This window comes from Salvelinus fontinalis, chromosome 28 (genome assembly GCF_029448725.1).
Source record: "Salvelinus fontinalis isolate EN_2023a chromosome 28, ASM2944872v1, whole genome shotgun sequence".
In the NCBI taxonomy this organism is placed as follows: Eukaryota; Metazoa; Chordata; class Actinopteri; order Salmoniformes; family Salmonidae; genus Salvelinus; species Salvelinus fontinalis.
Window position 1 is genome coordinate 30,532,401 of NC_074692.1, and position 27,953 is coordinate 30,560,353.

General features: G+C 41.4%; 1 protein-coding gene across 2 annotated transcripts; it reads right to left on the bottom strand.

The window, feature by feature from the left end:
- Positions 1 to 3,588: 3,588 nt before the first annotated feature.
- On the bottom strand, positions 3,589 to 27,942 carry LOC129826577 (serine/threonine-protein kinase A-Raf-like). 2 transcript variants are annotated; one of them, XM_055887473.1, is made up of 16 exons: positions 27,841 to 27,942; positions 26,664 to 26,868; positions 26,185 to 26,288; positions 25,792 to 25,894; positions 25,418 to 25,572; positions 18,780 to 18,884; positions 17,757 to 17,901; positions 17,538 to 17,568; positions 17,304 to 17,431; positions 16,867 to 17,069; positions 16,473 to 16,649; positions 14,733 to 14,779; positions 12,763 to 12,881; positions 7,781 to 7,912; positions 7,369 to 7,503; positions 3,589 to 7,190 (listed from the first exon to the last, which is right to left on the bottom strand). In XM_055887473.1, the coding sequence occupies exons 2-16, from the start codon at positions 26,772 to 26,774 to the stop codon at positions 7,050 to 7,052; spliced, it is 1,836 nt and encodes a 611-aa protein (XP_055743448.1). In that variant the 5' UTR covers positions 26,775 to 26,868; positions 27,841 to 27,942; the 3' UTR covers positions 3,589 to 7,049. The 2 variants fall into 2 exon arrangements, with proteins under 2 accessions (XP_055743448.1, XP_055743449.1); XM_055887474.1 differs by lacking the exon at positions 18,780 to 18,884.
- Between the last annotated feature and the right edge of the window lie 11 nt (positions 27,943 to 27,953).

Sequence of the window (27,953 nt, forward strand, 5' to 3'; positions counted from 1 at the left end):
TCTGCAGTTTTTCACACCACCTTAATATACGGAACAAAAATATAAATGTAACAATTTCTACGTTTTTACTGAGTTACAGTTTATATAAGGAAATAAGTCAATTGAAATAAAATAGTCTCTAATCTATGGATTTCACATGACGGGCAGGGGTGCAGCCATGGGTGGGCCTTGCAGAGCATAGGCCCACCCACTGGGGAGCCAGGCCCAGCCAATCAGAAAGATTTTTTCCACTCAAAAGGCCCTTATTACATACAGAAATACTCCTGTAGATGCAGCTTATGGTAGAGAAGTGAACATTCAATTATCAGGCAACAGCTCTGGTGGACATTCCTGCAGTCAGCATGCCAGTTGCATGCTCCCTCAAAACTTGAGACATCTGTGGCATTGTGTTGTGTGACAAAACTGCACATTTCAGAGTGGCCTTTTATTGTCCCGAGCACAAGGTGCACCTGTGTAATGACCGTGCTGTTTAATCAGCTTCTTGATATGCCACACCTGTTGGATGGATTATCTTGGCAAAGGATAAATACTCACTAACCAGGAATGTAAACACATTAACATGGGACCCACACTTTACCTTTTTTCTCAATCCTGGGGTGGGATATATTTAACTTGAGGTGAGAGAACCATATGCAACATCTTGCAGGTACATTTGCAAATACACTTGAAGGTAGCCTATGCATTAAAGGTCAAATGCAGATGTTTTTATCTCAATATCAAATAATTTCTGTGTAACAATGAAGTCCCTTACTGTGATATTTTTTTCAGAAAAAAACAAAAGCTTCTTAGCACATAGCAAAATCTCAATCAAGAATTTTGGAAAAAAACTGAAATCTACCTGTTACTGGCAGAGAGGTTTGGAACTCTTTCTTATTGGTATATTAACTAACTCCATCCCACCAACAGGCGGAAATATCAGGCAAAATTTTCAAACAGTTCTTACACTAAAAAGGCAGTATCATAATTTTCACCATATTATTCCAACCCCATTGTGGAAATACACTATACAGAAATACACTATATTCAGAAAGTATTCAGACCCCTTGACCTTTTCAACAGACTTATTCTGGAACGATAAAATACTAAAATAAAAAAACTGAAATAAACGATTTACATAGGTATTCAGACCCTTTACTCAGTACTTAGTTCAAGCACCTTTGACAAAAAATGACCGCCTCAAGTCTTCTTGGGTATGACGCTACAACCTTGGCACACCTGTATTTGGGGAGTTTCTCCCATTCTTCTCTGCAGATCCTCTCAAGCTCTGTCAGGTTAGATGGGGAGCAGGCTCTGGGAGCAGACTTGTCCCGAAGCCACTCCTGCATTGTCTTTGCTGTGTACTTAGAGTCGTTGTCCTGTTGGAAGGTGAACCGTCGCCCCAGTCGGAGGTCCTGAGCGCTCTGGAGCAGGTTTTCATCAAGGATCTCGCTGTACTTTGCTCCGTTCATCTTCCGTCGATCCTGACTAGTCTGCCAGTCCCTGCCGCTGAAAAACATCCTCACAGCATGCTGCTGCCACTAACATGCTTCACCATGGTGCCAGGTGTCCTCCAGATGTGATGCTTGGCATTCAGGCCAAAGAGTTTAATCTTGGTTTCATCAGAACAGAGAACCTTGTTTATTATGGTCGGAGAATCCTTTAGGTGCCTTTTGGCAAACTCCAAGTGGGCTGTCATGTGCATTTTACAAAGGAGTGGCTTCCGTCTGGCCAGTTTACCATAATGGCCTGATTGGTGGAGTGCTGAAGAGATGGTTGTCCTTCTGTAAGATTCTAATATCTCCACAGAGCAACTCTGGAGCTCTGTCAGAGTAACCATTGGGTTCTTGGTCACCTCCCTGACCTAGATCCTTCTCCCCAAATTTCTCAGTTTGGCCGGGCGGCCAGCTCTATAAAGAGTCTTGGTGGTTCCAAACTTCTTCCCTTTAAGAATGATGGAGGCAACTGTGTTCTTGGGGGACCTTCAATGCTGCAGAAATGTTTTGGTACCCTTCCCCAGACATGTGCCTCGACACAATTCTGTCACTGCGCTCTACAGACAACTCCTACCTCATGGTTTACTTTTTTTCATCTGACATGCACTGTGAACTGTGGGACCTTATATAGACAGGTGTGTGCCTTTACAAATCATGTCCTATAAATTAAATTTGACCACAGGTAGACTCCAATCAACTTGTAGAAACATCTCAAGGATGATCAGTGGAAACAGGATGCACCTGAGCTCAATTTTGAGTCACATAGCAACGGGTCTGAATACTTGTGTAAGGTCTGTTTTTTTTAAAGTTATAAATTAGCAAACATTCTAAAAACCTGTTTTTGCTTTGTCATTATGGGATATTGTGTGTAGTTTGACGAGGAAAAACATGTATTTAATCAATTTTAGAATAAGCCTGTAACGTAACAAAATTTGGAAAAAGTGAAAGGGTCTGAATACATTCCAAATACACTGTTTATAGAAATGTTGACACCCCTTAATTTGTGGATTTGGCTATTTCAGCCACACCCATTGCTGACAGGTGTATAAAATCAAGCACACAGCCATGCAATCTCTATAGCCAAATATTGGCAGTAGAATGGCCTTACTAAAGAGCTCAGTGACTTTCAACGTGGCACTGTCATGGGATGCCACCCTTCCAACAAGTCAGTTCGTCAAATTTCTGCCCTACTAGAGCTGCCTCGGTCAACTGTAAGTGCTGTTATTGTGGAGTGGAAACATTAAAGAGCAACAACGGCCACGAAGCGGTAAGCCACACAAGTGCACAGAATGGGTGTAAACACTCATTACGAGTTCCAAACTGCCCCTGGAAGCAACATCAGCACAATAAATGTTAGTCGGGGGCTTCATGAAATGGGTTTCCATGGCCTAGCAGCCGGACACAAGCATAAGCTCATCATGCACACTGTGAAGCGTCAGCTAGAGTGGTGTAAAACTCGCCGACATTGGACTCTGGAAACGCGTTCTCTGGAGTGATGAATCACGCTTCATCTGGCAGTCCGACGGACAAATCTAGGTTTGGCGAATGCCAGGAGAACGCCACCTGCCCCAATGCATAGTGCCAACTGTAAAGCTTGGTGGAGAAGGAAAAATGGTCTGGGACTTTTTTCATGGTTCTGCCTAGGCCCCTTAGGGAAATCTTAATGCTACAACATACAATGACATTCTACACAATTCTGTGCTTCCAACTTCATGCCAACAGTTGGGGAAGGCCTTTTCTTGTTTAAGCATGACATTGCCCCTGTGCACTAAGCAAGGTCCATACCGAAAAGGTTTGTTGAGATTGGTGTGGAAGAGAACTTGACTGGCCTGCACAGAGCCCTGACCTCAAACCCATTGAACACCTTTGTTGGCGTTGCAATTCACCCCAGAGCCAGGCCTAGTCGCCCAACCTCATTAATGCTTATGGCTGAATGGAAGTAAGTCCCCGCAGAAATGTTCCAACATTTAGTGGAAGGCCTTCCCAGATGAGTGGAGGGTGTTATAGCAGCAAAGGAGGACCAACTCCATATTAATGCCTACAATTTTGGAATGAAATGTTTGACACGCACTGGGCCTTTTAAGTAGAGAATTAAAACAGACATTTAAGCATTCCATAAGTATTCCACAGTTTTATTTAAAGAATAAAATCCTGCATCAATATTTTAAGACAAAAAAACTTAAGATTTCCTTTAAATTTTAAAATAATTCTTCTTTTTTAAAACCATCGCAAAAAATAGAAGTACAATTTTGTAATTTAAAATGTTTTACTGTACACAGCAGAATATACCATTTATTGCAAACTGAACACCCCTGATACCTTAGAAACTATACACACAATTATTTCAATTCACCTAGAGATATGCAAAACTACTGAGTTCGTTAATTATATTTTCTGGTCAAATATGACAGTCCGGTTTTTATGCCATGCGCCCCTTTAATTACCATGTGTCTAAAGCACAGTAAGTGGCATCTTCAATGTGACGTCATGCCTTCAGTACAGTCCATTTCAGGGGAGGTCAATTTCTTTATTTAGTTTGTACAAAATTCCAGTAAATGTAGCACTTTTGTCCTCCTTTCTGCAAACATACAACAGAATAAACTAAATGGGATAGTTTTTTTTAAAGAGCTCGCCACAGAGTCCCTCTGAGTGACAAACATGTTTACTAATTAATTCAGCAGAAACTGACCGACTAACATTATGGTAAAGCAATGTCACCAAACGTAAGATGCTAGACTATTCCTGCATATCTCTAAACACACAGGACAAAAAGAAATAAAGTCTATAAAAAGGGATTTAATTTGGAAAGATATGTTTCATTCAGCCTTTGGGCTATTCAATTACTTATGACCTACATATCATAAGACAAAGTAATGTTTGATGTACAACGCCTTAAATGTGTTCCATAGTTTCTTTCTTTTGCTGCATATCGCAATAATAACAGTACATGCCATTTTAATGACACATTCCATGTTTACTGGTCTAATCAGAGGAGGGTAGGGTTGCAAAATTCTGCTAACTTTCCAAAAGTTTGAGTTTCAGGAATCCTAGTTAGAGGCTTCCGGATTTCCTGCTCATTCCGGGAATATGCCAACCGCGATTTCTGGGTATGACATAATGTAGCCCAGTGGCCCAAGAGGACACTGTATATGCAGTATAATGGGTGTATACGACATTATTCCACCCCAGTAAATTACTCACTGCGGCCAAGTAACAGTTGCAAACGAAAACGTTGTAATCAAAAGCCAAATAAATACACCTGCATGATACAGCGTATCAGAAATCTGAAGCTCAATTAGAATAGTTTGAGACAGTACCATGACTAGAAAGGACATTTCGTTAAGTTAGAGAGAACCCAAACCATCCATGATTTAAATGCTGTAAAGAGTGATCTCTTATCACTCAGTAAATATTTAGTCCACCAAAAGGTCCATGACAGCAGATCCATCACACTGCTTTATGTAATATCAATAAATAAGATGAGAAATCTTTTCCAACCCTTTTCTACCAAAATCCCCAAGCCAAACCTATTCATACAACCCAATCATAACCACCAACCTCATTGGAATGAGGAAACAAAATAGGGTGCCCAGCCCCTCTAAAGAATCTAGGTTAAAAACCTGTATATCATGTTTTTATAAAAGCTGTCAGTTATGTTTGTTGAGTAACCGTCGACCCATGATAGAACCTGCACTTGTTTAAATTGATCACGTCAAATACAGCATCAAGAAATCACGCCCCTTGCGAGCATACATAACACCAAAAACAACAGACCCCTTATGGGTTAAGATCACAGTTACGGTTAGTTAAAAAAAGTTACCAATGATGATTCAAATCTGCCTCTTTTTGTAACCAGTATTCAGCCAAATAACTGCCATCCCCACCCCATTGCACCATGGAGCCATCTACTTAGCATCAATTGAAAAAGCCTCTCAAAATAACAATCAATGCACTTTCACTGAAAGAAGCTGGAAACTAATAGGCTCATCACTGCTAATGCGAACCAAGTAAGCAACCACCTTTCACTAGTTACAACGCTCAATTGAAGTAGCAGCCCGCAATCAACAGCAATAGGAAGGAGGAACAGGAGAAATGATTGATTTAACAGCAACTATTTTCCAAAGTGTTTAAGCTACTCAAAAATATGGCTTGTATGCGTTTTTAACTGTTCCAAAAAAATAAAAATAAAGTTATTGACAGTAGGAATCAGACGTCAAACTAGAGGTCACATGATTGATAGTGACTAGCACATTTTAAACTAAACCAAAAACATCCATGGAAGAGACTACTTTTCACTTCAACCACAGCCATAACCATAGTGTTACAATGAGCAAGAAAACTGTACAAGTAAGGCAGCTTGTTTTAACCAGATTAGTCAAAGCTAGCACAAGTGCTGCCCCATGGTGCATTGGAGTCAAGCAGACTGTAAGCATGTAAAGCATTGAGAATACTCATCTCAATACTCATCTGTTAAGACTACAGGTTTCATGGTCATACAGAAGCTCTGGGCTGAACTAACCTACATGTATTCAATGGAAAAAAATGCACAGGTTTGAACATGTCTGGGTCGTATTCATTAGGCACCAAACGGAAGATAACAGACTGAAAGATGGAGGGACTACCTAACCGTGTCAGATAAGAACCACTTGTTTTTTATTTCCGATGGCAAAGCACTATGTCATGGTGTGCACTAATGAATACGACCCCTCTGCGCATTTCAAAATGTTGCTGTACCCATATGACACTGCAGTTCACGGCTTCCAAACAGATGGTCTTAGACAGTGGCATATCGATCCATGTTGTAAAGCAGCAATACAACTTATTCATCTTCATATTCTAACAACGCATTGACGACACTAATTTACCAAAACCGTTATGGAACCAGAAGGACCAATAACTATAAATATGGTCATAAAACCCAAGTGAAATTCACTTCTCTGCATGCTGTTGTTTTGCAAGCACTTCTCTTCCATCGCTTGCACTTATTCTCAGAACGCCGACTTCAAAATGATACAAAAAAAAAAAGTTTGGTGTCCCTTCCCCCCCAAAAGCAGCCTTGAGAAATCCATAGCCACGCATGTACAGTTACAGTATAGGAATGTAGGGGGTCTGACATGGCCAGGCTAGCGTGTGTTCTGCAGGTCCAGTTTGTGTATGCCTGTGAGCAGGGGGAAGGGAGGGGAGCTGTGTGTTTGAAGTGGAGTAGGGAGAGACTGAGGGCTCAGGGGGTTGTGATGGGGAGTGTCTGCTTGACGAGGGGTTGTATGTGTTGGTGGTGGTGTCTGTGGGAGGAGCCCCAACCAGTGCCAGAGGAAGGGGAATGCTGGGTTGTTTCCCAATTGGCAGTCTTATAGTGTCCCATAGGGATCGGGTAAAAAGTAGTGCACCATGTAGGGAATAGGGTGCCATTTGGTACGTAGCCTCTGGGGTGTTGGGATGGGCAGCTGTCAGTGCACTCTCTCTTATGGGAATAATGCAGCCATCGGTTGCATCAGTGATGGTCTCTTTTCTTCTCTCTCTCTCAGACAGAGGGACAGACAGATAGCTTCTGGGACTGGGGGCCTGGAAGGTCAGGGCTCAAATGGGCATCAGCCGAGTGGTGTTGAACAGGAGTGGGTTCAGTTCCTCTGCATGCACAGCCCTGTGGAGGGAGGGCTCCGAGGCACTCCGCTCGATTTTTGGTAACAGGTCCTGGACCTGCTCAATGCCTAACATGATCTGCGGAGAAACAAAGTAAACATTGTAGAATTGGAAAGATACTCACACTCAAACCATAAACAGCAAGAACTTAGGAGGCGGAGATGGATAAAACAAAAACAATAAGAGAACAGTATGTAAAGAGGAAAAGACCCTGTTGTTGACTTTGATTAAATGCTTTGGCAATGCTCTCTCTCACCTGTGGAAAGAGGGGCCTCTCATCACGTTTGAACTTCAGGCAGTCAATGATGAGCCTCTTCATTGATTTGGGTGAGCTACTGGACAGCAAACTGAGGTCTGGAGACAAGTAGCCACGCCCAACCATAAAGAGTATCTGAGAGGAAAGACGGGTTGGTAAATGTATGTCTCTGGTTGGGAATAGAATATGCCACAGTATCAGTTCTTATGTACGAGACGTTTGAATGTGAATGATCTTAAATAGCATACATGTTAGCTGCACCCTTCAGATCTGTATTAAGAGGTAAACCGTTCCCATCCTCTCAGTAGTCTCATTTTATATTTATGTTTTTTTTGTAAAATTGTAACAATTTCATTGTAATTATTATTTGTTCTCGTAACTCTGCTTGCTGCTGCCATTATAATCGTTTCACCTGGTCTCTGTTGTTGATCTGGGAATAAGGCAGAGTCCCTGACATCAGCTCAAACAGAACCACCCCGTAGCCATACACGTCTGACTGAAACGTATAAGGGTTGGTGTCCTGCATCCGAATCACCTCAGGAGCCTAAAAACAGAAAACACACACATATCGTTGGACAGCTGACTCAAGTACAAACATTATATTTTATCTGCAGGTTGCATGAAGATGCATTTAAGACTAAGACTTTTTCCATTTGCTTGGCTACCCAGTTTCTTCTCTGCAATGAGTCTGGATTGGAGTACATCCCTGACTCTTCACTGAATGCGAACACATTCGGGCCGTCTGACTGGTCCAGGAACCGATGGGTTGGGCCAGAGCCGGAACACACGTGGGTAAAGCGGCAGTTTGAAAATTCTTCATTGGCTTTGATACTCTGACTGGTTTGAGACAATCCCAACAGCCCTCCCGCCCTTCATCACCAAACGACTTCAATGATGGAAGTTTGACTTCAAGATTAGATACCCATAGAGTAGATATCCATAGACTGCTAGTCATTGCGCCAACGCTAGTTAGCAATTGCACTAGTTAGCAACTTTCCTCAAACTGCACACAGAGAAATAAAAATTGTATTCACAAGTTCAGTTCACTTCATGTTTTGTGTCCTTGCCAGGATACCTCCGAGTATAGCAACAACCCTAACTGTTATACTAACATAAAGCGGAGACTGTCCTCTTAACAGTAGTTTTAAAAACAGTCTTTCCCACAAATACATTTTGAAAATGTTGCCCAACTGTCAGTATGCTTGCACTTAACAGAAAGTATCTCTCCCTTCACTTCATGTGCAAAGGGGAGAGGGAGAGGCAGAGAAACAGAGACATGGCAGTGACTTTCATTGCAGGAACCAGGTTAATCCAGATTCATACACATTTTGACAGATGGAATGGAATTGCTTTTCCATTACTTCTAACCAAATTTCCATGACCAACAATTAGAGACATCTTGATGTACGTACAAAAACCTATGCATAATATGGTATTGACACTGGGAGGCTGCTCTTTGATCCCATGTACCATCTCCTGCCGCCGTGCAAGGCACTTAACGCCCCCACCCCAAAGTATTATACCTGTTAGGCAACTGTATAAAACACATGGTCTACCCTCAGTCTGGAGTACTGGGTATGAAAGCTTTTGAGCAAGCCCTGCTCAAACACACCAGAGCCACTTTATCATGGTCCTGTTGAGCAGTTTATTTCTAAAATGATGGGAAAAGCACACCCATTAGCTCTCACGGAGGATGGATGACCACCCTTGATGTATAAAATTGCAACATTACAACCAAATACGTTTCATGCCTTTTGAAATAATTAGCCTATTCAATATGTATCAGAGATCAACTGGCTATGGTAGGACACAAATATTTTTAGACAGCTGAAGCAAGCTAACATTTTCCTCAGGAAATGTACCTTTTCCAGTTTAATCAATCTTAGCTACCTTAAGTGTTTACTTTGCAGGTTCATTAGCATCTATTGAGTTGCAATGTCCCATACATTGTATGACCAAATCAACTGGAAGTATCTACAAAACAAGTATTGAAGCCACATAATCAAAAAGGCTACATCAAATCTATTTTCCTAAAATTACTCTGTGATTCAAATTATTTTGACTTGATTAATCGTTATTGAACCAAATCTCAACTAATATAAATGGTGAAGTAAATCATTTGTTTCGTCAAAAATACTTGTTTAGGGCCTCCCGGGTGGTGCAGCGGTCTAAGGCAATGCATCGCAGTGCTAGAGGCGTCACAACAGGCACGGGTTCAACCCTGGGCTGTATCACAACCGTCTGTGATTGGGAGTCCCATTGGGCAGAGCACAATTGGCCCAGAGTCGTTCGGGATAGAGGAGGGTTTGGCCGGAGGGGCTTTACATGGCGACTGCTTGTGGCGAGCCGGGCGCCTGCAGGCTGACCTTAGTCATTAGTTGATTGATGTTTCCTCCGACACATTGGTGCGTCTGGCTTCCGGGTTAAGCGGCCGAGTGTTAAGAAGCGAGGTTTGGAGGGTCATGTTTTGGAGGGCGCATGAGTCGACCTTCGCCTCACGAGCCCGTTGGGGAGTTGCAGCGATGAGACAAGATAGAAATTGTGGAGAAAAAGGGGGTAAAATACATTCATAATAATACTTGTTAAATTAATAGTTAAAAAAGTAAATCCACCTTGTTCGCGAGTGTCAGTGGTACGTTTTTGGGGTCATTACAAATATTAATACATGCTAATAATATCTAAACAGTTAACTAGAAGGTACAAGATATGTTTTGTTTTGAATTGGTTACTAGTCTGTTCTTTATCATATTTTATAGGCCTACCTGCTGCTGCAACGTCTGACTGACTCCTTGAGCAACGAACGGCCCACTCGTCTTGCACACATGCAGGTGATGCGAGCAAACAAACGAGCTGAAGTGTCATTCCGATCCTGGCGGATATGTTGATTTATTTGACGGACAAAATCTTTAAACTGTGCCAAAATATAATTAATTTCCATGACCTTTCCAAAACTTTTAGGATGCTATAATTTTCCAAACCTTTTTCAGGCTTGGAAAACACAATTTCAAAATGTTATGACTTTTCCAGGATTTTCATGACCGTAGGAACCTTGGTTAATGCACATTACTGTTGAAAAAAAAAATGTTTTAGAACCCAAAAAAATCATCAGGAACGGCATTTAGCCTGATCACCAAAATTATAGACGTAATCAAAATTGCTTCGGTAAGAGGGCAATGTCGGTGTCTAATTTTCAGTTAATCGTCCCAGCTCTAGTTACTGTTGTCTTAAATTGTGAAGACCACTTTTCTCTCTCTGCAACAGCCTGACTTGCACATGCAGATAAGCTCTGTAACATCTTGAAAGTTGTGACGGCCCTGAATATTTCTGAACCGTCTCAGTGCTTCTCCTAATAGGGCGCTTCCCCTTTAATTCCCCATTAAATAGCCAGCATCAGCTGCGCAAAGGTGAAGTTGTGATTGAGACATGAATGAGGATGTGTACTACCCTCAGTTCATGAAGCGTCGCTATTCCGTTTGTTTTGTTGCCTCAAAGTGTGTTTTGTAGCCTTAAAGCGAGTTTACCCAGGATTGGATCCACTCTGTGCGTCTGTGGACTACACCTCTCCGTTGGTTTTCGTGGCCTTTTCTCTGCTGGAGATCTGTTGGCGGATTGTCTGACTACAACTTTTTGTACACGGTATTTCATTTGTTTGGGGTGATGTATACTGTGATTTATGTAGTTGTGAGGACGTATTATTCTTTGATTAGTCTTTGATACGCTTTATAGTTGTATTGCAAAATAAGTGTTATTTTGAGTGTATGAATATACTGGGTTTACGCTACGGACAAACGTTGCGTGACTAAGGTCACAGAACTTATTTACCGGGTTGGACTCTTTTTATGCCCGAGGTACAGGACATTTCTAAATGAACATAAGTCCATTAATTGTTATATTATTGTGTGTGTGTGATCATTTATGTTCTTAATACAACCACGCAAAAGAATACACTTGTTTGAAGTTCTTTCCAATGTTTTAAGGGGTTTATGAAAAGTATATTTCCATCCTGACTTTTACATAAGTCCTTTGTATTGGTGTGACTTGACGGACCAGATGGGACTCATTCCCTCCCAAACTAAAAGGAGAAACCAATGCTTTCTCTGGTAGGCACAACCTACCTGGCACCCCTATAAATAACCTCAAGTCAAAACCGTTATATAAAAAATGGCACCCCAGATGGGACCTCAACATTGAGAACTAACCAAAGCAAATCTTGTGTGTAATTAAAACAATGGATTCACTCCAAGAAAATGTGCTCATCCATATCCTACCTGTCAATGGGAATACACAGGGCCATTCTGACCACCGAGCCAACAATACAAATCATAATGTGAATGGAAATAATGGATAATGGAGTTGATTTGGGCCAGAGCCCTGGGAACCTGAATGCTCGGTCTGGACCACAGGCCACAGGAGGTCTAACCAGTAACTCACTTATTGACATGGATTTGTGTGGAAGTACTGAGCTAGCCCTCCCTCTGACGCCCAACCTTCCCCCATTGTCTGGTTTATCTCCAGAGGTTGTAGTCTTACAACTTCAAGGTGACATCCTTGATATTCGTCGGACTCAACAACATCTCCAAACTCTAATCCACCATAAATTCAAATGTCTGAGTGAAGAGCAACAACAGAGTGCCATGGAATTCAGAAACTCACTGAGCACTCGAACTCACACGCTGAGAGAGCTCAGTGAGAGTGGAAGACGGGATGTTACTGGTGCCATGGACAGGCAGTTTGACTACCAAAGAAGCCAACTCACTGCCACTCTCCAGTGGCGCCTGCAACATCATCACACTGAGGTCCTCAAGGACGTCAATTCTGTTTTTTCTCCCCTGGTAAACACTGTAGACCACTTGCAGACAGCGCTCTCTAATTGTGTTAAAATGTTGGATGACGTGTCTGACATCCTTGACAAAGTGTGCCTCAAGAATGATTATTTGTAAAAAATAATAAAAATATTACCGTGGCGGCAACAATTAAGCAGCTGCACAATCTAACAGAAACTATGTAATTATTTCCGTTGTATTTTTTAAGACCTGAATTGAAGACACTAAGACTTAAATCAGATAATTAAATGAATTTAAGACAAACACTTCAAGGACCCGCAGACACTCTATTTAAGATGTCACAACTGCGGTCTTTATACTGAAAGATTAATCACGCATGAAAAATACAACCCCTCTAAACTCTCCAGGAAAACTCAGACATTACAAATCACATTGCTAAATGCAGTTTGACAGTTGATGTGAAATGATGCTACCCCCACTCAGCCAGTGATATCTAGGTTGTATTCCTCGACACCAAATGGAAGAAAAAGGCCTGAAACAGACGACCTGAACTTGTTCAATGAGACACTGTGCTGTAAATTAATGCAACCCAGGAGTTCAAGGAACTTACCATCCACAGAATGGAACCGCTAGGCTGTTCTACCTGCTCGGAGCCACTCCATCGAGACTTCACTGTGGCCAGCCCAAAGTCCCCGATCTTCACAGTCCAGCCCTCATGGAGGAAGATGTCTGACAACAGAGCTCAGGAACATGGCAGCAGGTAGGTAGGTATATACATTTGGAAAAGCAAAATCACACTGATTTTAACGCAACCTTCAAAATGACTAAATAGACTTGAAATTGATAGCATTCTACAAAAGCGATCTAGTTTTGGACAAGCATTGACCTCAAGTGATACTGGTGGTGGGCATCTTTCTCTGACAAACATTTGATACATTTTGACAAATACGATAATTTGATACATTTGTTCTAATTAATCTCCATAAATGTTTGATTTGTCAGAGAATGTGTTTTAAAGGCTACTTCGCCTTTAAAAAGAGGAAGACAAGACACTGGCACAGTTTGAAGCTTAAAAAAGTCTCACACCAAGCAATATAAGCACTAAACTCATGATGCAAAGATTTCACAACTGAACACATATTGACAGACCATAAAAATATTAAATGGTGAACATAGCACTGAACTCAGACAAAACGCACAAATAAATCGGGTGCTCAAAAATGCTTCTGTGGTCGTTGATCATTGGCTTCTAACTAGGCTTCTGGCCAACCACATAGGCCTACATTAGAACTGACAGATCCTCACCAGACAGTGTTAAGCACACCACAGATCCAAACTCATTGCCCGTATTCATTAAGAGTCTTAGGACTGCTGATCTAAGATCAAGTCCTCCCTATCCATATAATCTACACTGATTAAAAATATAAACCGCAACATAACAATGTAAAAGATTTTACTGAGTTAAAGTTAAAATAAGGAAATCAGTCTAATGAAATAAATGCATTAGTCCCTAATCTATGGATTTCACATGACTGGGAATACAGATATGAATCTGTTGGTCACAAATACCTTTAAAAAAAAAAAAGGTAGGGGTGTGGATCAGAAAACCAGTCAGTATCTGGTGTGACCACCATTTGACTAATGCAATGCGACATCTCCTTTGCATAGAGTTGATTAGGGTGTTGATTGCGGCCTTTGGAATGTTGTCCAATTCCTCTTCAATGGATGTGCAAAGTTGCTGGATATTTGCAGGAACTGGAACACGCCGTCACAGATCCAGAGCATCCCAAACATGCTCAATGTGTGACATGTCTGGCAAGTATGCCATGGAAGAACTGGGACATTTTCAGCTTCCAGGAATTGTATACAGATCCTTGCGACATGGGGCTGTGCATTATCATATTGAAACATGAGGTGATGGCGGCAGATGAATGGCATGACAATCGGTGTCAGGCTCGTGTCACGGTATCTCTGTGCATTCAAATTGCCATCGATAAGATGCAATTGTGTTTGTAACCCTAACCCCACCATGGGGCATTCTGTTCACAACAGCAAACCATTCACCCACACATGGTCTGCAGTTGTGAGGCCGGTAGGACGTACCGGCAAATTCTCTAAAACAATGTTGGAGGCGGCTTGTGGTAGAGAAATTAAAAGTAAATTCTCTGGCAACAGCTCTGGTGGACATTACTGCAGTCAGAATGGCAATTGCACGCTCCCTCAATATGAGACATCTGTCAGTGACAAAAGCTGCACATTTTACAGTGTCCTTTTAATTGTCCCCAGCACAAGGTGCATCTGTGTAATCAGCTTCTTGATAAGCCACACCTGTTAGGTGGATGGGTTATCAATCAGGTTATCTTGGCAAAGGAGAAATGCTCACTAACAGGGACGTAAACAAATTTATGCACAACATTTGAGAGAAATAACCTTTTTGTGCATATGGAACATTTCTGTGATCTTTTATTTCAGCTCATGAAACATGGGACCAACACTTTACATGTTGCATTTATATTTTTGTTCAGTGTAAATTCATCTTATTCTACTTCAGAAGTAAAAGCCCAGCTCAAGAAAGGATACTGTTTGATTTCAGGTCTCGATGAATTATATTCTTGGCATGAAGATAACTGAAAAAAATAAGAAAAAGGCCTAAGTTATTTTTAAATGTATACAAAGTAAACAAGCTAAAAAAAGAGTATACTGCATGTTAATACTTTTCATTTCAAAGCACCATGTGTTGTGATAGACAGTTGAACAAAGCTCATAAGTTATATTCTAAAAGACTCCATAGCTATACAGTTGAAGTCTGAAGTTTACATACACTTTGGTTAGTCATTAAAACCTTTTTTTCAACCACTCCACGAATTTCTTGTTAACAAACTATAGTTTTGGCAAGTCGGTTAGGACATCACTTTGTGCATCACACAAGTACATTTTCCAACAATTGTTTACAGACAGATTATTTCACATAATCACAATTCCAGTGGGTCAGAAGTTTACATGCACTAATTTGACTGTGCCTTTAAACAGCTTGGAAAATTCCAGAAAAGGATGTCATGGCTTTAGAAACTTCTGATAGGCTAACTGACATAATTTGAGTCAATTGGAGGTGTATCTGCAGATGTATTTCAAGGCCTACCTTCAAACTCAGTGCCTCTTTGCTTGACATCATGAGAAAATCAAAAGAAATCAGCCAAGACCTCAAAAAAAAAAAAAAGTGTTGACCTCCACAAGTCTGGTTCATCCTTGGGAGCAATTTCCAAATGCCTGAAGGTACCACGTTAATCTGTACAAACAATAGTACGCAAGTATAAACACCATGGGACCACACAGCCGTCATACCGCTCAGGAAGGAGAAGTGTTCTGTCTCCTAGAGATGAACGTACTTGTGTGAAAATCAATCGCAGAACAACAGCAAAGGACCTTGTGAAGATGCTGGAGGAAACGGGTACAAATGTATCTATAGCCACAGTAAAATGAGTCCTATATCGGCATAATCTGAAAGGCCGCTCAGCAAGGAAGAAGCCACTGCTCCAAAACCGCCATAAAAATGCCGGACTACGGTTTGCAACTGCACATGGGGACAAAGATTGTACTTGCTGCAGGAAGGACTGGTGCACTTCACAAAATACATGGCATCATGAGGTAGGAAAATGATGTGGATATAATGAAGCAACATCTCAAGACATCAGTCAGGAAGTTAAAGCTTTGTCGCAAATGGGTCTTCCAAATGGACAATGACCCCAAGCATACTTCCAAAGATGTGGCAAAATGGCTTAAGGACAACAAAGTCAAGGTATTGGAGTGGCCATCACAAAGCCCTGACCTCAATCCTATAGAACATTTGTGGGCAGAACTGAAAAAGCGTGTGCGAGCAAGGAGGCCTACAAACCTGACTCAGTTACAAAAGCTCTGTCAGGAGGAATGGGCCAAAATTCACCCAACTTATTCTGGGAAGCTTGTGGAAGGCTACCCGAAATGTTTGACCCAAGTTAAACAATTTAAAGGCAATGCTACCAAATACTAATTGAGTGTATGTAAACTTCTGACCCACTGGGAATGTGATGAAAGAAATAAAAGCTGAAATAATTCTCTACTATTATTCTGACATTGCACATTCTTTAAATATAGTGGCGATCCTAACTGACCTAAGACTGGGAATTTTTACTCAGATTAAATGTCAGGAATTGTGAAACTGAGCTGAAATGTATTTGGCTAAGGTGTATGTAAACTTCCAACTTCAACTGTATATCATGAATTTAAAAAATAAATAAAATGGATTACCACTTTAATAACAGTGTTTAAAATGAAATAGCTTACTCCATGCCCTGTGCTGTCTGCCTGGCAACGTCGATGCGGCGCATGGTTTCAAACTTGGTCTCGGAGACGTGCAGATGACGGTACAGGCTGCTGCCCTCACACCACTGTGTGATGATGGCAAAGTTAGGCTTAGTCATAAAGCCCATAAACAGCAGAATGTTGACGTGGCGTGTCTTTCTGCAGGGGACACACACACACCGATATCAGTCACAACACACACTGCTATCAATATCTCACCCAAACGGCATGTTAACTCATGGTAGGACAGTTTCAGTAAAAACAGCTACGTAAATTGCAATACAGCACCATCATCAAGTAGTGTGTCATATATCAAGACCTCCAAAAAAAATCATGAATTAATTTGTCAATGTAAGAAGGCAGGTACAATACTCACCTTAGGACTTGCATTTCATTTTTAAAAGCCTGCAGCTGCTCAGGTGTTGGCTCTGTCACTTTGAGGATCTTGATGGCCACATCTCCGTGCCACTTTCCCTTGAAGACAGTCCCAAAGGACCCTGCACCTATCCTTTTCTGCATGGTGACTTCTCGAGAGTGGACCTCCCAGTAGTAACTTGAGTCTCTATAACCGCCACGGTGCTGAAACACACTTTTACTTAAAACAATTTTCAACAACATCCCCATCACTAATTAACAAGGAGCACCAAGGGTTCAGTCTCGGACACATACCACTTTCTAAAAAAAATAAAAGGTAATGACGGCATCTCCCAAAAAGACTGCAACAACTGATGCCAGAACCTTTTCTCACCCAGATGAGATACTCATTCCCATAGAAGGGTTTTAGTAGCGCCGGCAAATCTAAACTTTACTTACCACTTTCTTTTTGTCGTCAGATGAGGAGGGCTTGCGCTCTTTGTGCTCTGAGGGGGATTTAGGGGGTCTCCTGCCAGGGGAGTCCAGGGAGGGCGGGCTGGTGGAGGGTTTGGATGAGGGTTCAGGACCTGTAAATAACAGTTGTCAAATGAGCAGGTTATGAAACAAATGAGCAAGTGCAAAATAATCTCAAAGACATGAGTAAGGATAAAGAAATCAGATTTGAAATCTCACCCATTGTATTGTTTTGTATTTTTAACGCCTCCTAAAGGAGAAACACATCGTCTAATATTAATGAAACATTCACAGACTCACATTGATGGCCACTGTGTGTGTGATGTATGCTATTGTAGGGGTTGAGAAATAAGCAGAAAACATTTCCATGGTTCACTGTAACAAATAGACTAATGAATTTGTTTTGTAAACCCTGTGTTATAGGAGTGACTGTCTCACCTCTATGATGCTGACTCCGGCAGGGCCCACTGTGCTGACCATGTGGACATTGGGGGTGGAGGTGGACCGATGCCTCTGTAGGGATGGTCCATCTCCAACTGGCGGGGGGAACAGGAAGGCAGAGGTCGGGGACAGAAGTCCATGCCTACAAGACACAAAGGGGCACAACAGAACAGGTTTGGTTCATTTCTGAAGAGTTACGGTTATCCATTTGAGGGGGCACCAATACCATATGGTTTCTGTGTCTGCATCCTAAATGGCACACTATTCCCTTTATAGTGCACTACTTCTGACCAGAGCCCTATGGGATAAGTAGTGCACTACTTCTGACCAGAGACCTATGGGATAAGTAGTGCACTATATAAGGCATGGTCCGCAGAGCAATTTCCTAAGACCAAACATTTATAAAAATTCAGTCGGTGTCAACTTACTGACTTAGAATAAAAAGGTATAATTTCGAAATTTGGCATCGCATCATCAGTTTCTCTCTTGTTATGTCAGTCACTCAATTAGCCCATGTCAGCTACATTTTTTTGACTAATTTAACCAGCCATCTAAACTTTTAGTAACCATGGTCAAATTACCAGGGGGCACCCATTCATTTTGTTAGTCACTCAGACATATTCAAAACTGCAAACATTTCTCTCCACCCTATGGCAAAATGAGTAGAAATGCATGAAATGTGTTATAAAATGTCTAAATCTTCACTCCGCCCCATGACAAAATGTATCGAATTGCAGGAAATTAACTCTAAAAATATTTATCCGCTGTCAAGAGGGGTGCCGCAAAGCATGTTTTGCTTGTAAGGTGGGGGGGACCTCCCCAACAAAATGTCACTTATGGCCCCCAAAAGGCTAGGGCCGGCTCTGACTGCATGTATGGGTATGCAGACCCACGAGTCACTGCGGTCTCTCATGAGTTCAGATTTTTTGTGGCCCCCACCCCCATCAAAGTTGCCCATCCCTGATATAGGGAATAGGGTGTCCTTTGGAACGCATGTGACTATGGTTCAGATCCACTTACCCAGAAGAATCTGGGGTTAAGGCTATGTCGCTCTGGGATATGGAGTTGTCTGGCAACAGTATGGATATCTGAGGGTACTCATCTGTGCAGGGATTAGGTGTGAACCTGGAAATAAGGTACAGTACACACACAGAGGGTAAGCAGAAGGTAAAGAGCTGTTCCAGTCACACAATGCTAACAGTAAAACAAATAAGAAGTGATATTGGTGACATTGTGAAAAGCACAACAAAATGCATGGAGAACATTATGGGATTTGATTATTTTAGTTTGTGACCAACTTTTTACTTCGTTCGGTCTTTTTGAAGGGCGGGGTGGGTGGAACTACAGAAATTCAACCGTGACAATGTATTAATTTTGATAAGGATTTAACCTGCAGAATATCTTAACAATGAACACAATAAATAAGTCTCCATTTAAAAATAATAATAATAAAAATTGGACTGTTTTTTTTGTATGGTGTCTATCCACTGCATCCCTTATGTCGCTCTTCCGCATCTGCAGTGGAAAGTGGCAGAGCTACAACGGTTTGTCAGATGAACAGATATCCCAGGAAGAAAAAAATCTAATCAAAACCTGTCTTCACAAGAAAATGTCTGTAGTTTCCAAATGGTTTGGCCTAACTATGAAAAGATGAAACTCTCGAACATAATGGTGTTCTCCGTTTTTCTATACAACCCCCACTAATGTCACGCGACTCGTCAAATGAATGGAAGTACGGAGGTAGTTGTGCCAACAAAAATAAGGTGTTAAGTGTCCACTTGTTTTTCTTTTTTTCTGAGCTTTCTTATATCTCCTACATATAGGACAGACACTTTACTCTTACACCTTACTCTATATGATTTACTTTTTGACTGTCTTTTTTTTGTTGCAATTTATGAATGTGTTATTCAATGCATTTCTATGGGCTACAGTAGTAAAGGCCAAATTCAATATTCTATGAAATATATTTTTTTGGGGGGGGGTGGGGGATACCTAAAGGGGTTCTAAAATTCTAAATCAAATAGCTATATGATCCACGATATCACCACCTGAAAACAATTCCAGATGTTAGCTTAGTAGAATGGGACCAACACTTCACATTTAGCATTTCTATTTTTGTTCAGTATAAATTAACTTCACTAGGGTAGGGGGCAGCATTTGAAATGTTGGATGAAAAACGTGCCCAAATTAAACAGCCTGCTACTCAGGCCCAGAAGGTAGATGTGCATCTAATTACTAGATTTGGATAGAAAACACTCTAAAGTTTCCAAAACTATTAAAATAATGTCTGTGAGTATAACAGAGCTGATATGGTTGGCGAAAACCAGAGGAAAATCCAACCAGGAAGTACTATTATTTTGAAAGGCTGTTTTTCCATTGAAAGCCTATCCACCATACAAAGACTTAGGACCCGGTTCACGAGCTCTGTGGCTTCCTCTACATGTGGCCAGTCTTTAGGCATTGTTTCAGGCATTTACTCTGAACAATGAGGGAGATACAGCACTTTCAATCAGTGGCCAGTGGAAATTTCCATTCATCAGCCATGCGCCTGATCGGGAACGCACCTTTGTTTCTCCTTTCCTATTGACGAAGCTTTCGTCCGGTTGAAATATTGATTATTTTATGACAAAAACAACCAGAGGATTGATTTTAAACATCGTTTGGCATGTTTACTAACTTTTATTGTAATTTTTTTTTAAACTTTGTCTGGGCTTAGTGCACGCACCTTAAGTACCGTCCTGATTTTCGAAAGAGTAATAGCTACCTGGTCTGAAAATAGTGTTCGTTGATAATGCTCTAACATCAATAGCAGATTTGGAATTGTTATCGTCTTTGTGATTTATTCAACCCAGATGAAAGGTAGTTGCTTTATTTCTAATAAAACCTTTAGCGGCATCTCATAGGATCAGGGGGAAAATCGACTTAATTTTGATTGATCATTATGAATAAAATTTAGTTCAATTTCAAATTGATCACAGAATATAGGATTTTTTTGTCATGAAATGTTCTAATGCCATTTTGTGGCTCTTTTAGGAGATTCTGACATTTCAAGTTGGCAGTGAAAAGCGTGGTGGTCAGACAAGCTCATATATTGATTAATTAAAGAAAATAGAGGTGTAGATAATAGTATGAAATTTGTGAATGATTTATGCCTGTTTAAGTAGAAAGCGTGCTCTTTTACTTTAGGATTATGTGCTCACCAGGCATCAATGAGGTTGTAAACAGAGAGTATATGCTGGAGAGCCTTGGTTGCGTGTGGATTGTAGTTGGTCTTATTAGATTTGTTCCACATGTCCAAAATACCATTCATGTCGGTCCCAATAACCAGATGGAATTCAGTTAATTCTAACAATATGCAGTTCAGAAAATGCAAAAAAACGTAGGATCATAAGAATTTGAAGAGTACATTAATAAGAGACCATTTGCATTATTGATACAATAAAAGTGCCTTCCTCACCATCTTAAATAAGCATGCTCCATTCAAAAGAAATTAGAACTAGAAACAGATAGCCCTTGGTTCACTCCAGTCCTGTCTGCCCACATCCTGTGGCGTTCTGCATTAGCATCGAATATCCCCCGTGATATGCAACTTTTTAGGGAAGTTAGGAACCAATATAAACAGGCAGTTAGAAAAGCTAAGGCTAGCTTTTCAAACAGAAATTTGCATCCTGTATTACAAACTCAAAAAAGTTCTGGGACACTAAAGTCCATGGAGAATAAGAGCACCTCCTCCCAGCTTCCTACTGCACTGAGGATAGGAAACACTGTCACTACCGATAAATCCACAATAATTGAGAATTTCAATAACTATTTTTCTACGGCTGGCCAAGCATTCCACCTGGCTACCCCTACCCCGGTCAACAGCCCTGCGCTCCCCACAGCAACGCGCCCAAACCTCCCCCACTTCTCCTTCACCCAAATCCAGATAGCTGTTCTGAAAGAGCTGCAAAATCTGGACCCCTACAAATCAGCCGGGCTAGACAATCTGGACCCTCTCAAAAATTATCTGCCGAAATTAATGCAAACCCTATTGCTAGCTTGTTCAACCTCTTTCATATTGTCTGAGATTCCCATAGATTGGAAAGCTGCCACGGTCATCCCCCTCTTCAAAGCGGGAGACACTCTAGACCCAAACTGCTACAGACCTATATCTATTCTACCCTGCCTTTCTAAGGTCATTGAAAGCCAAGTTAACAAACAGATTATCGACCATTTCGAATCTCACCGTACCTTCTCCGCTATGCAATCTGGTTTCAGAGCTGGTCATGGGTGCACCTCAGCTACGCTCAAGGTCCTAAACGATATCATAACCGCCATCGACAAGAGACATTACTGTGCAGCCGTATTCATCGACCTGGCCAAGGCTTTCGACTCTCAATCACAACATTCTCATTGGCAGAGTCAACAGCCTTGGTTTCTCAAATGATTGCCTCGCTTGGTTCACCAACTACTTCTCCGATAGAGTTCAGTATGTCAAATCGGAAGGCCTGTTGTCCAGACCTCTGGCAGTCTCTATGGGGGTGCCACAGGGTTCAATTCTCAGGCCGACTCTCTTCTCTGTATACATCAATGATGTCGCTCTCGCTGCTGGTGATTCTTTGATCCACCTCTACGCAGACGACACCATTCTGTATACTTCTGGCCCTTCGTGGGACACTGTTAACTAAACTCCAGTTGAGCTTCAATGCCATACAACTCTCCTTCCGTGGCCTCCAACTGCAAGTAAAACTAAACGCATGCTCTTCATCTGAACGCTGCCCGCACCTGCCTGCCCGTCCAGTACCACTACTTTGGACGGTTCTGACCTAGAATATGTGGACAACTACAAATACCTAGGTGCCTGGTTAGACTGTAAACTCTCCTTCCAGACTCACATTAAACATCTCCAATCCAAAATTAAATCTAGAATCGGCTTCCTATTTCGCAAAAAAAGCATCCTTCACTCATGCTGCCAAACATACCCTCGTAAAACTGACCATCCTACCGATCCTCGACTTCGGCTATGTCATTTACAAAATAGCCTCCCCACTTTGTCACCAAAGCCCCATATACTACCCACCACTGCGACCTGTACGATCTCCTTGGCTGGCTCTCGCTTCATACTCGTCGCCAAACCCACTGGCTCCAGGTCATCTACAAGACCCTGCTAGGTTAAGCCCCGCCTTATCTCAGCTCACTGGTCACCATAGCAGCACCCACAGCACTCACTCCAGCAGGTATATCTCACTGGTCACCCCCAAAGCCAATTCTTCCTTTGGCCGCCTCTCCTTCCAGTTCTCTGCTGCCAATGACCGGAACGAACTGCAAACATTTCTGAAGCTGGAGACCCCCTCACCCTCCCTCACTAGCTTTAAGCACCAGCTGTCAGAGCAGCTCACAGATCACTGCACCTGAACATAGCTCATCTGTAAATAGCCCATCCAATCTACCTCACCCCCATACTGTATTTATTTATCTTGCTCCTTTGCACCCCAGTATCTCAACTTGCACATTCATCTTCTGCACATCCTACCATTCCAGTGTTTAATTGCTATATTGTAATTACTTTGCCACAATGGCCTATTTATTGCCTTACCTCTCTTAGCCTACCTCATTTGCACATGCTGTATATAGATCTTTCTACTGTATTATTGATTGTATGTTTGTTTATTCCATGTGTAACTCTGTTGTGTGTCGAACTGCTTTGCATTATCGTGGCCAGGTCGCAGTTGCAAATGAGAACTTGTTCTCAACTAGCCTACATGGTTTAATAAAGGTGAAATAAATAAACTTAAAAAAAAAAAGTGATTCTTCTTGGTCTTCACCCAGAATTGTAATTTTAAGTTTCCCATGTATTGGGAATGTATATTATGATTACACCTTTAGTTTTGTTTGGGGCTAATAAAAAAGCAGCCTTTTGTACAAATGGTTCTCTATTCTATGCGAGTCCTTTTGGAGCAGGTGTGTTTCTTGGGTCACTGCTATATCAACATGGTTTCTTATTAGGATATCAAGAAAGCTGGAACGTTTAATAAGGACAGTTTGGGCTTTTCAAATGCCAAGAAAGAATAGCTAGCGTTGCCATTTATTATCTTTAGTGTTAGTAAGCCCATGGATGTGAAACAAAAGGCTAGACCCACAGGGAAACCCACACATTGGTCCCCCCCATGTGAACCAATCTAAATTACCCATAAACATAATGTACCCTGAATTTGTATTAAGCATGTATGTGCTCTATGTAAAAAAATATATATATTAAAAAAAGGCAGGGGGTAGGGGGGGTGTATGTGCAAGAAATGCAGTCTATAATCTAGATCTTCACAATAATTAAATCATGACCTGTAGGCCAAGTCATCCCTGGGAGATAAATTCAGCAGCGTAAACAGAGGGTGACCGCCATCTATCCTAAACAGTTTAGCCCAAAGGGATGCAATGCTCTATAGCCCCACAAGGAAGCAACCCTAGTAAATGCTATCACAATTTACTGGATAGTTACCTCACTATTGACTCATACAATCTAGAACAGTATCCCCGTTCCGTCTCCATGTCCTCGACCAGGGCTCTAAAGTACAACCCTTTGGATCGCACATGCTCCTAGATATTTTGCTGTGACATTACATATTATTTTGGGAGCACCGGTGAGACAAAACATATAATAAAAATAAACACCCAGATAATTGCTGTAATGATAGGTTTCACTGTGCAGATGTTTCCAAGTCCCCTAGAGAAAAAAGCAAGCACAGATTAATTTGTTTTAATCCAAAGCCTACATGTAAAGAAAAATAAAGACCGCTTCAGTGATTTGTATTTCTTGCAATTTTCTGTAGAAGTCACGGCATGGGAATGCCTGCGTCAACCACTGTGTAGGCAAAACTTATTTTTCAAGGCTTCCCCAAAAAACGTTGCAAATTAAAATGTTAACTCGCAGAATGATATATCATGATGATTTGTATCAATCGGGTGGTCTTTTGTTTTGCAAACTCTATTCCACATGCAGTACAGAAACACCGCCAACCAAACACCAGTCTCTTGAGGTGCGTAATTGAAATTAAAGGGAAACTATACCTACCAAAATATTCTATTGTGGTCTGCTGCTGTGGTTTAATCATTGTTATCCAAATGTTTTCAATGAAAAGTGAGATTTTTAGAGTGAAAACCAGAAAGGGGGGGGGGGGGCAAATAAATGTATTGACTGGTAAGAATTCTGAGTGGCTGGTAGTTATTTTCATCCAACTGCCACAGTGGTTGGTGGCCCAAAACGTTGGTTTATGAACAGGGCCTAAAAACTGTCACGCGTCCTTCCCAAACCACTCATGAGCATTTGTTTAAACCTTGTTCAGTCAGGTTACCTCATTAGCTAACAACCTGGTTACTTTACCAGTACATCAAAACATTTGACGGCACAAAAAGAAAGGAAAAGGGACAGCTTCTTTAGAAGACCACTGATCATAACAATGAATGAATGAGTGATCTCTTGCATGTCGTCACTCACAAACTTGACGTGCTTAAAGAGACAGGGTAGAATTGTCTATGTAATGCATCTCACTAGGTTGTGCCTTTACACAATATAGAAAGCTAATATAAAAAAATATATATCTTCTGGCACTCCTAGACTTGTGGGAAAACTAGTGCTACCAATGAAAAATGAAAATTTAAAACCCTGTCCTCGACAGACTCACCGTTTTGTCATAGTGTCCATGTCCACACACACAGTGGGAACTTTGCTGCTGCAGTGCTGGTGAAACTTGTAGCCACATGTCTGACATCTGAAGCCGTTGAACAGAAACTTGTGGCAGAAGTCACAATAGGCCAACTTGAAGAAGGTTTTCCGTACCTGCAATAAAAATAATGTGAAAGTATATTTTTCAGACATTTCAGTTGAAGAGAAAGTGAGGTGAGAGTTGTGAAAAAGTAGTGGTAAGTCTGCTATACTAACCCACACAGTCAGAAGCACATGTGTGCAGAAGGTGGTGGTGTTAACCACTACTGGAAAAATAAGTGTTGCCTTACAATACACAAATGCAAAGGTGAAACATTTACAAGAGCTACTTACAAAGTTATGCATGGCGAGAGGGACATCATCCAACACATCTACAAGCAGCTCTTCTCCTACCAGCGGGGTGATGTCAGTGTTCCAATCAGTTAGTCTCTTGCGACTGCGGGGGAGAGGGTCAGATTTAAAAAAACCAAACAATGATATCAAAGAAAAACAAATCTAAAATCAGAAAACTGTATTATTACCATGAAAGAAATGTTGACAGAAATGTATCTTGAGGTTAAGACGCATCAACAATGAACCACTTACAGATTATTTAGTAAACAGACACTGCTAGAACCTTTTACTTATTGAACTGTACACACACCTTGCCAGATCAGACAAGAAAGATGCTTAAAAATGGAGATGGTGCAAAACAAGATATTAAAATGGGCTAGGGCAGACACTTACCCCTCTAGGAGTCGAAACACTGCGCAACAGTCCTGGCTCAGGCCCCTCACTTTAAGGGCTTTATCCAAACTGTCATAAACGGTCTGGCCAGGGCGAACATTCACCTGCAGACACAAACAGTAGGGCGTTTCATGTAGTTTAGCAATTTCAAGTAGGGTGTGCAAGTGGCTTGTTGTGTCAGAGAAAGATAACTACTTTCACATAATAAAATACAGCACCAACTCCGTTTACAGTTATGAAATTGTGTGAGTTACATATTCACAGTGAATTATTTGGATCTCTATGGTAAATCATGTGTTTTCTCATGTTTGAGAAACATGATAAGAAATAGATTGGAACTGGGCCTTAGGCACCAGATGGGACAACACCAACTGTCTGCTAGGAGTTAATCAATGATGCAGTCGTGAATCATTAGTGTTGAAAATAATTCAATTTTTCGTGTAATATAAATGCCCAAAAGATTATTGTGAAAGTCTTACCACAGTCCTCTGTTTATTGGGGAGGTAGACGCGGATGGTGCCGCCACCTCGGGGCACGTCCTCTGGACTGGTCTCACCAGAGGAGGAGCAAGAGGAGGAGTTGGAGGACATGATGAAAGGCAGGAGGAGCAGGGGAGGCAGCACTGAGATGCTTCAACCGCAGGCGAACTTCATGCACTGGGGATCCGGGGGAGTGAGCCCTTACCTGGAACAGACAGTGCTACGAATTAGCTACGATCCATCTGAATCCAATCAAACGAGTGAGACAAATGTGCCCATAATTATGAACATAGATTGACTAAGTATGCAAGGATGATACCACATTGTGTAAACTAGGTAAAGAACTGCTAAATAAACAGAAGAGGCCTCATTTTTACGTCTCAAAAAAATAGCTGCTCACAGTAAAAACTGTCTAAAAGGGTTGCTTGTACCAAACAGCTGAGTTGGTGTAGGTTGTCAATGGCTCGAACAAATGTTATTTATCATGGATGATTACTACTTTGACACTTTAACTAGTTAAACTTACTAACTAGCTAGCTAACTTCAAAGGCAACTTTACGTAGCCTAGACATTGCTAGTTAACGTTCATTACTACAACATGTCTCGCTGCACTTTGACTCACAGCCAGACATTTAATGTGCACGCGAAATTGCATTATTGCTGTCAAGTAACGTAGGAGCCTTGTTGGCTTTGTAAAGCTACAAATGTTATAGCTAAAGTCGTTGGGAATGTAATTACGTAGCTATCCTAGCTTAGCATATAGTAATGATATTTGACTGTTTAACAATATGACATTTCCACATTTTGGAAGCCATGTTTTTCTCAGCATAGCTACCACTGAGGCTTGCAATTCGTTTATATTATTTTGACGGAATGACAATACCGCGTCGACGCGGCTGTTATAAATAGTTTCTTAATTCCTGTCAGGTGTTTTTTTCACGTTCGAGTGAGTGCTTTCATGAGGCGGAAAGGGATTAGCTAGCTAGCTGTGAGCCAGCTAGCGCTTTAGGTTGCTACTTTTGCTGTCTGATACTATGAAGTAACGAAAAGCTTGTTTCACTCTAATTTACGTAATAACATAAGCAACTGCCGAAAACATAATTGGCAATTCAATACCATTGCAAAACGAGTCATTCATAAACAACTAACCGCAAATTTGGTTGTGGAATAGTCTTACCTGAAGGAGCCATCTTGAATGCTCTCAATCAGAAGTAGAATCTCTTGGAAAGCGGAACACCTCCGTGATGCGCGCTCCCTATTGGTCAATTCTCACATGTACACTCGCTCATT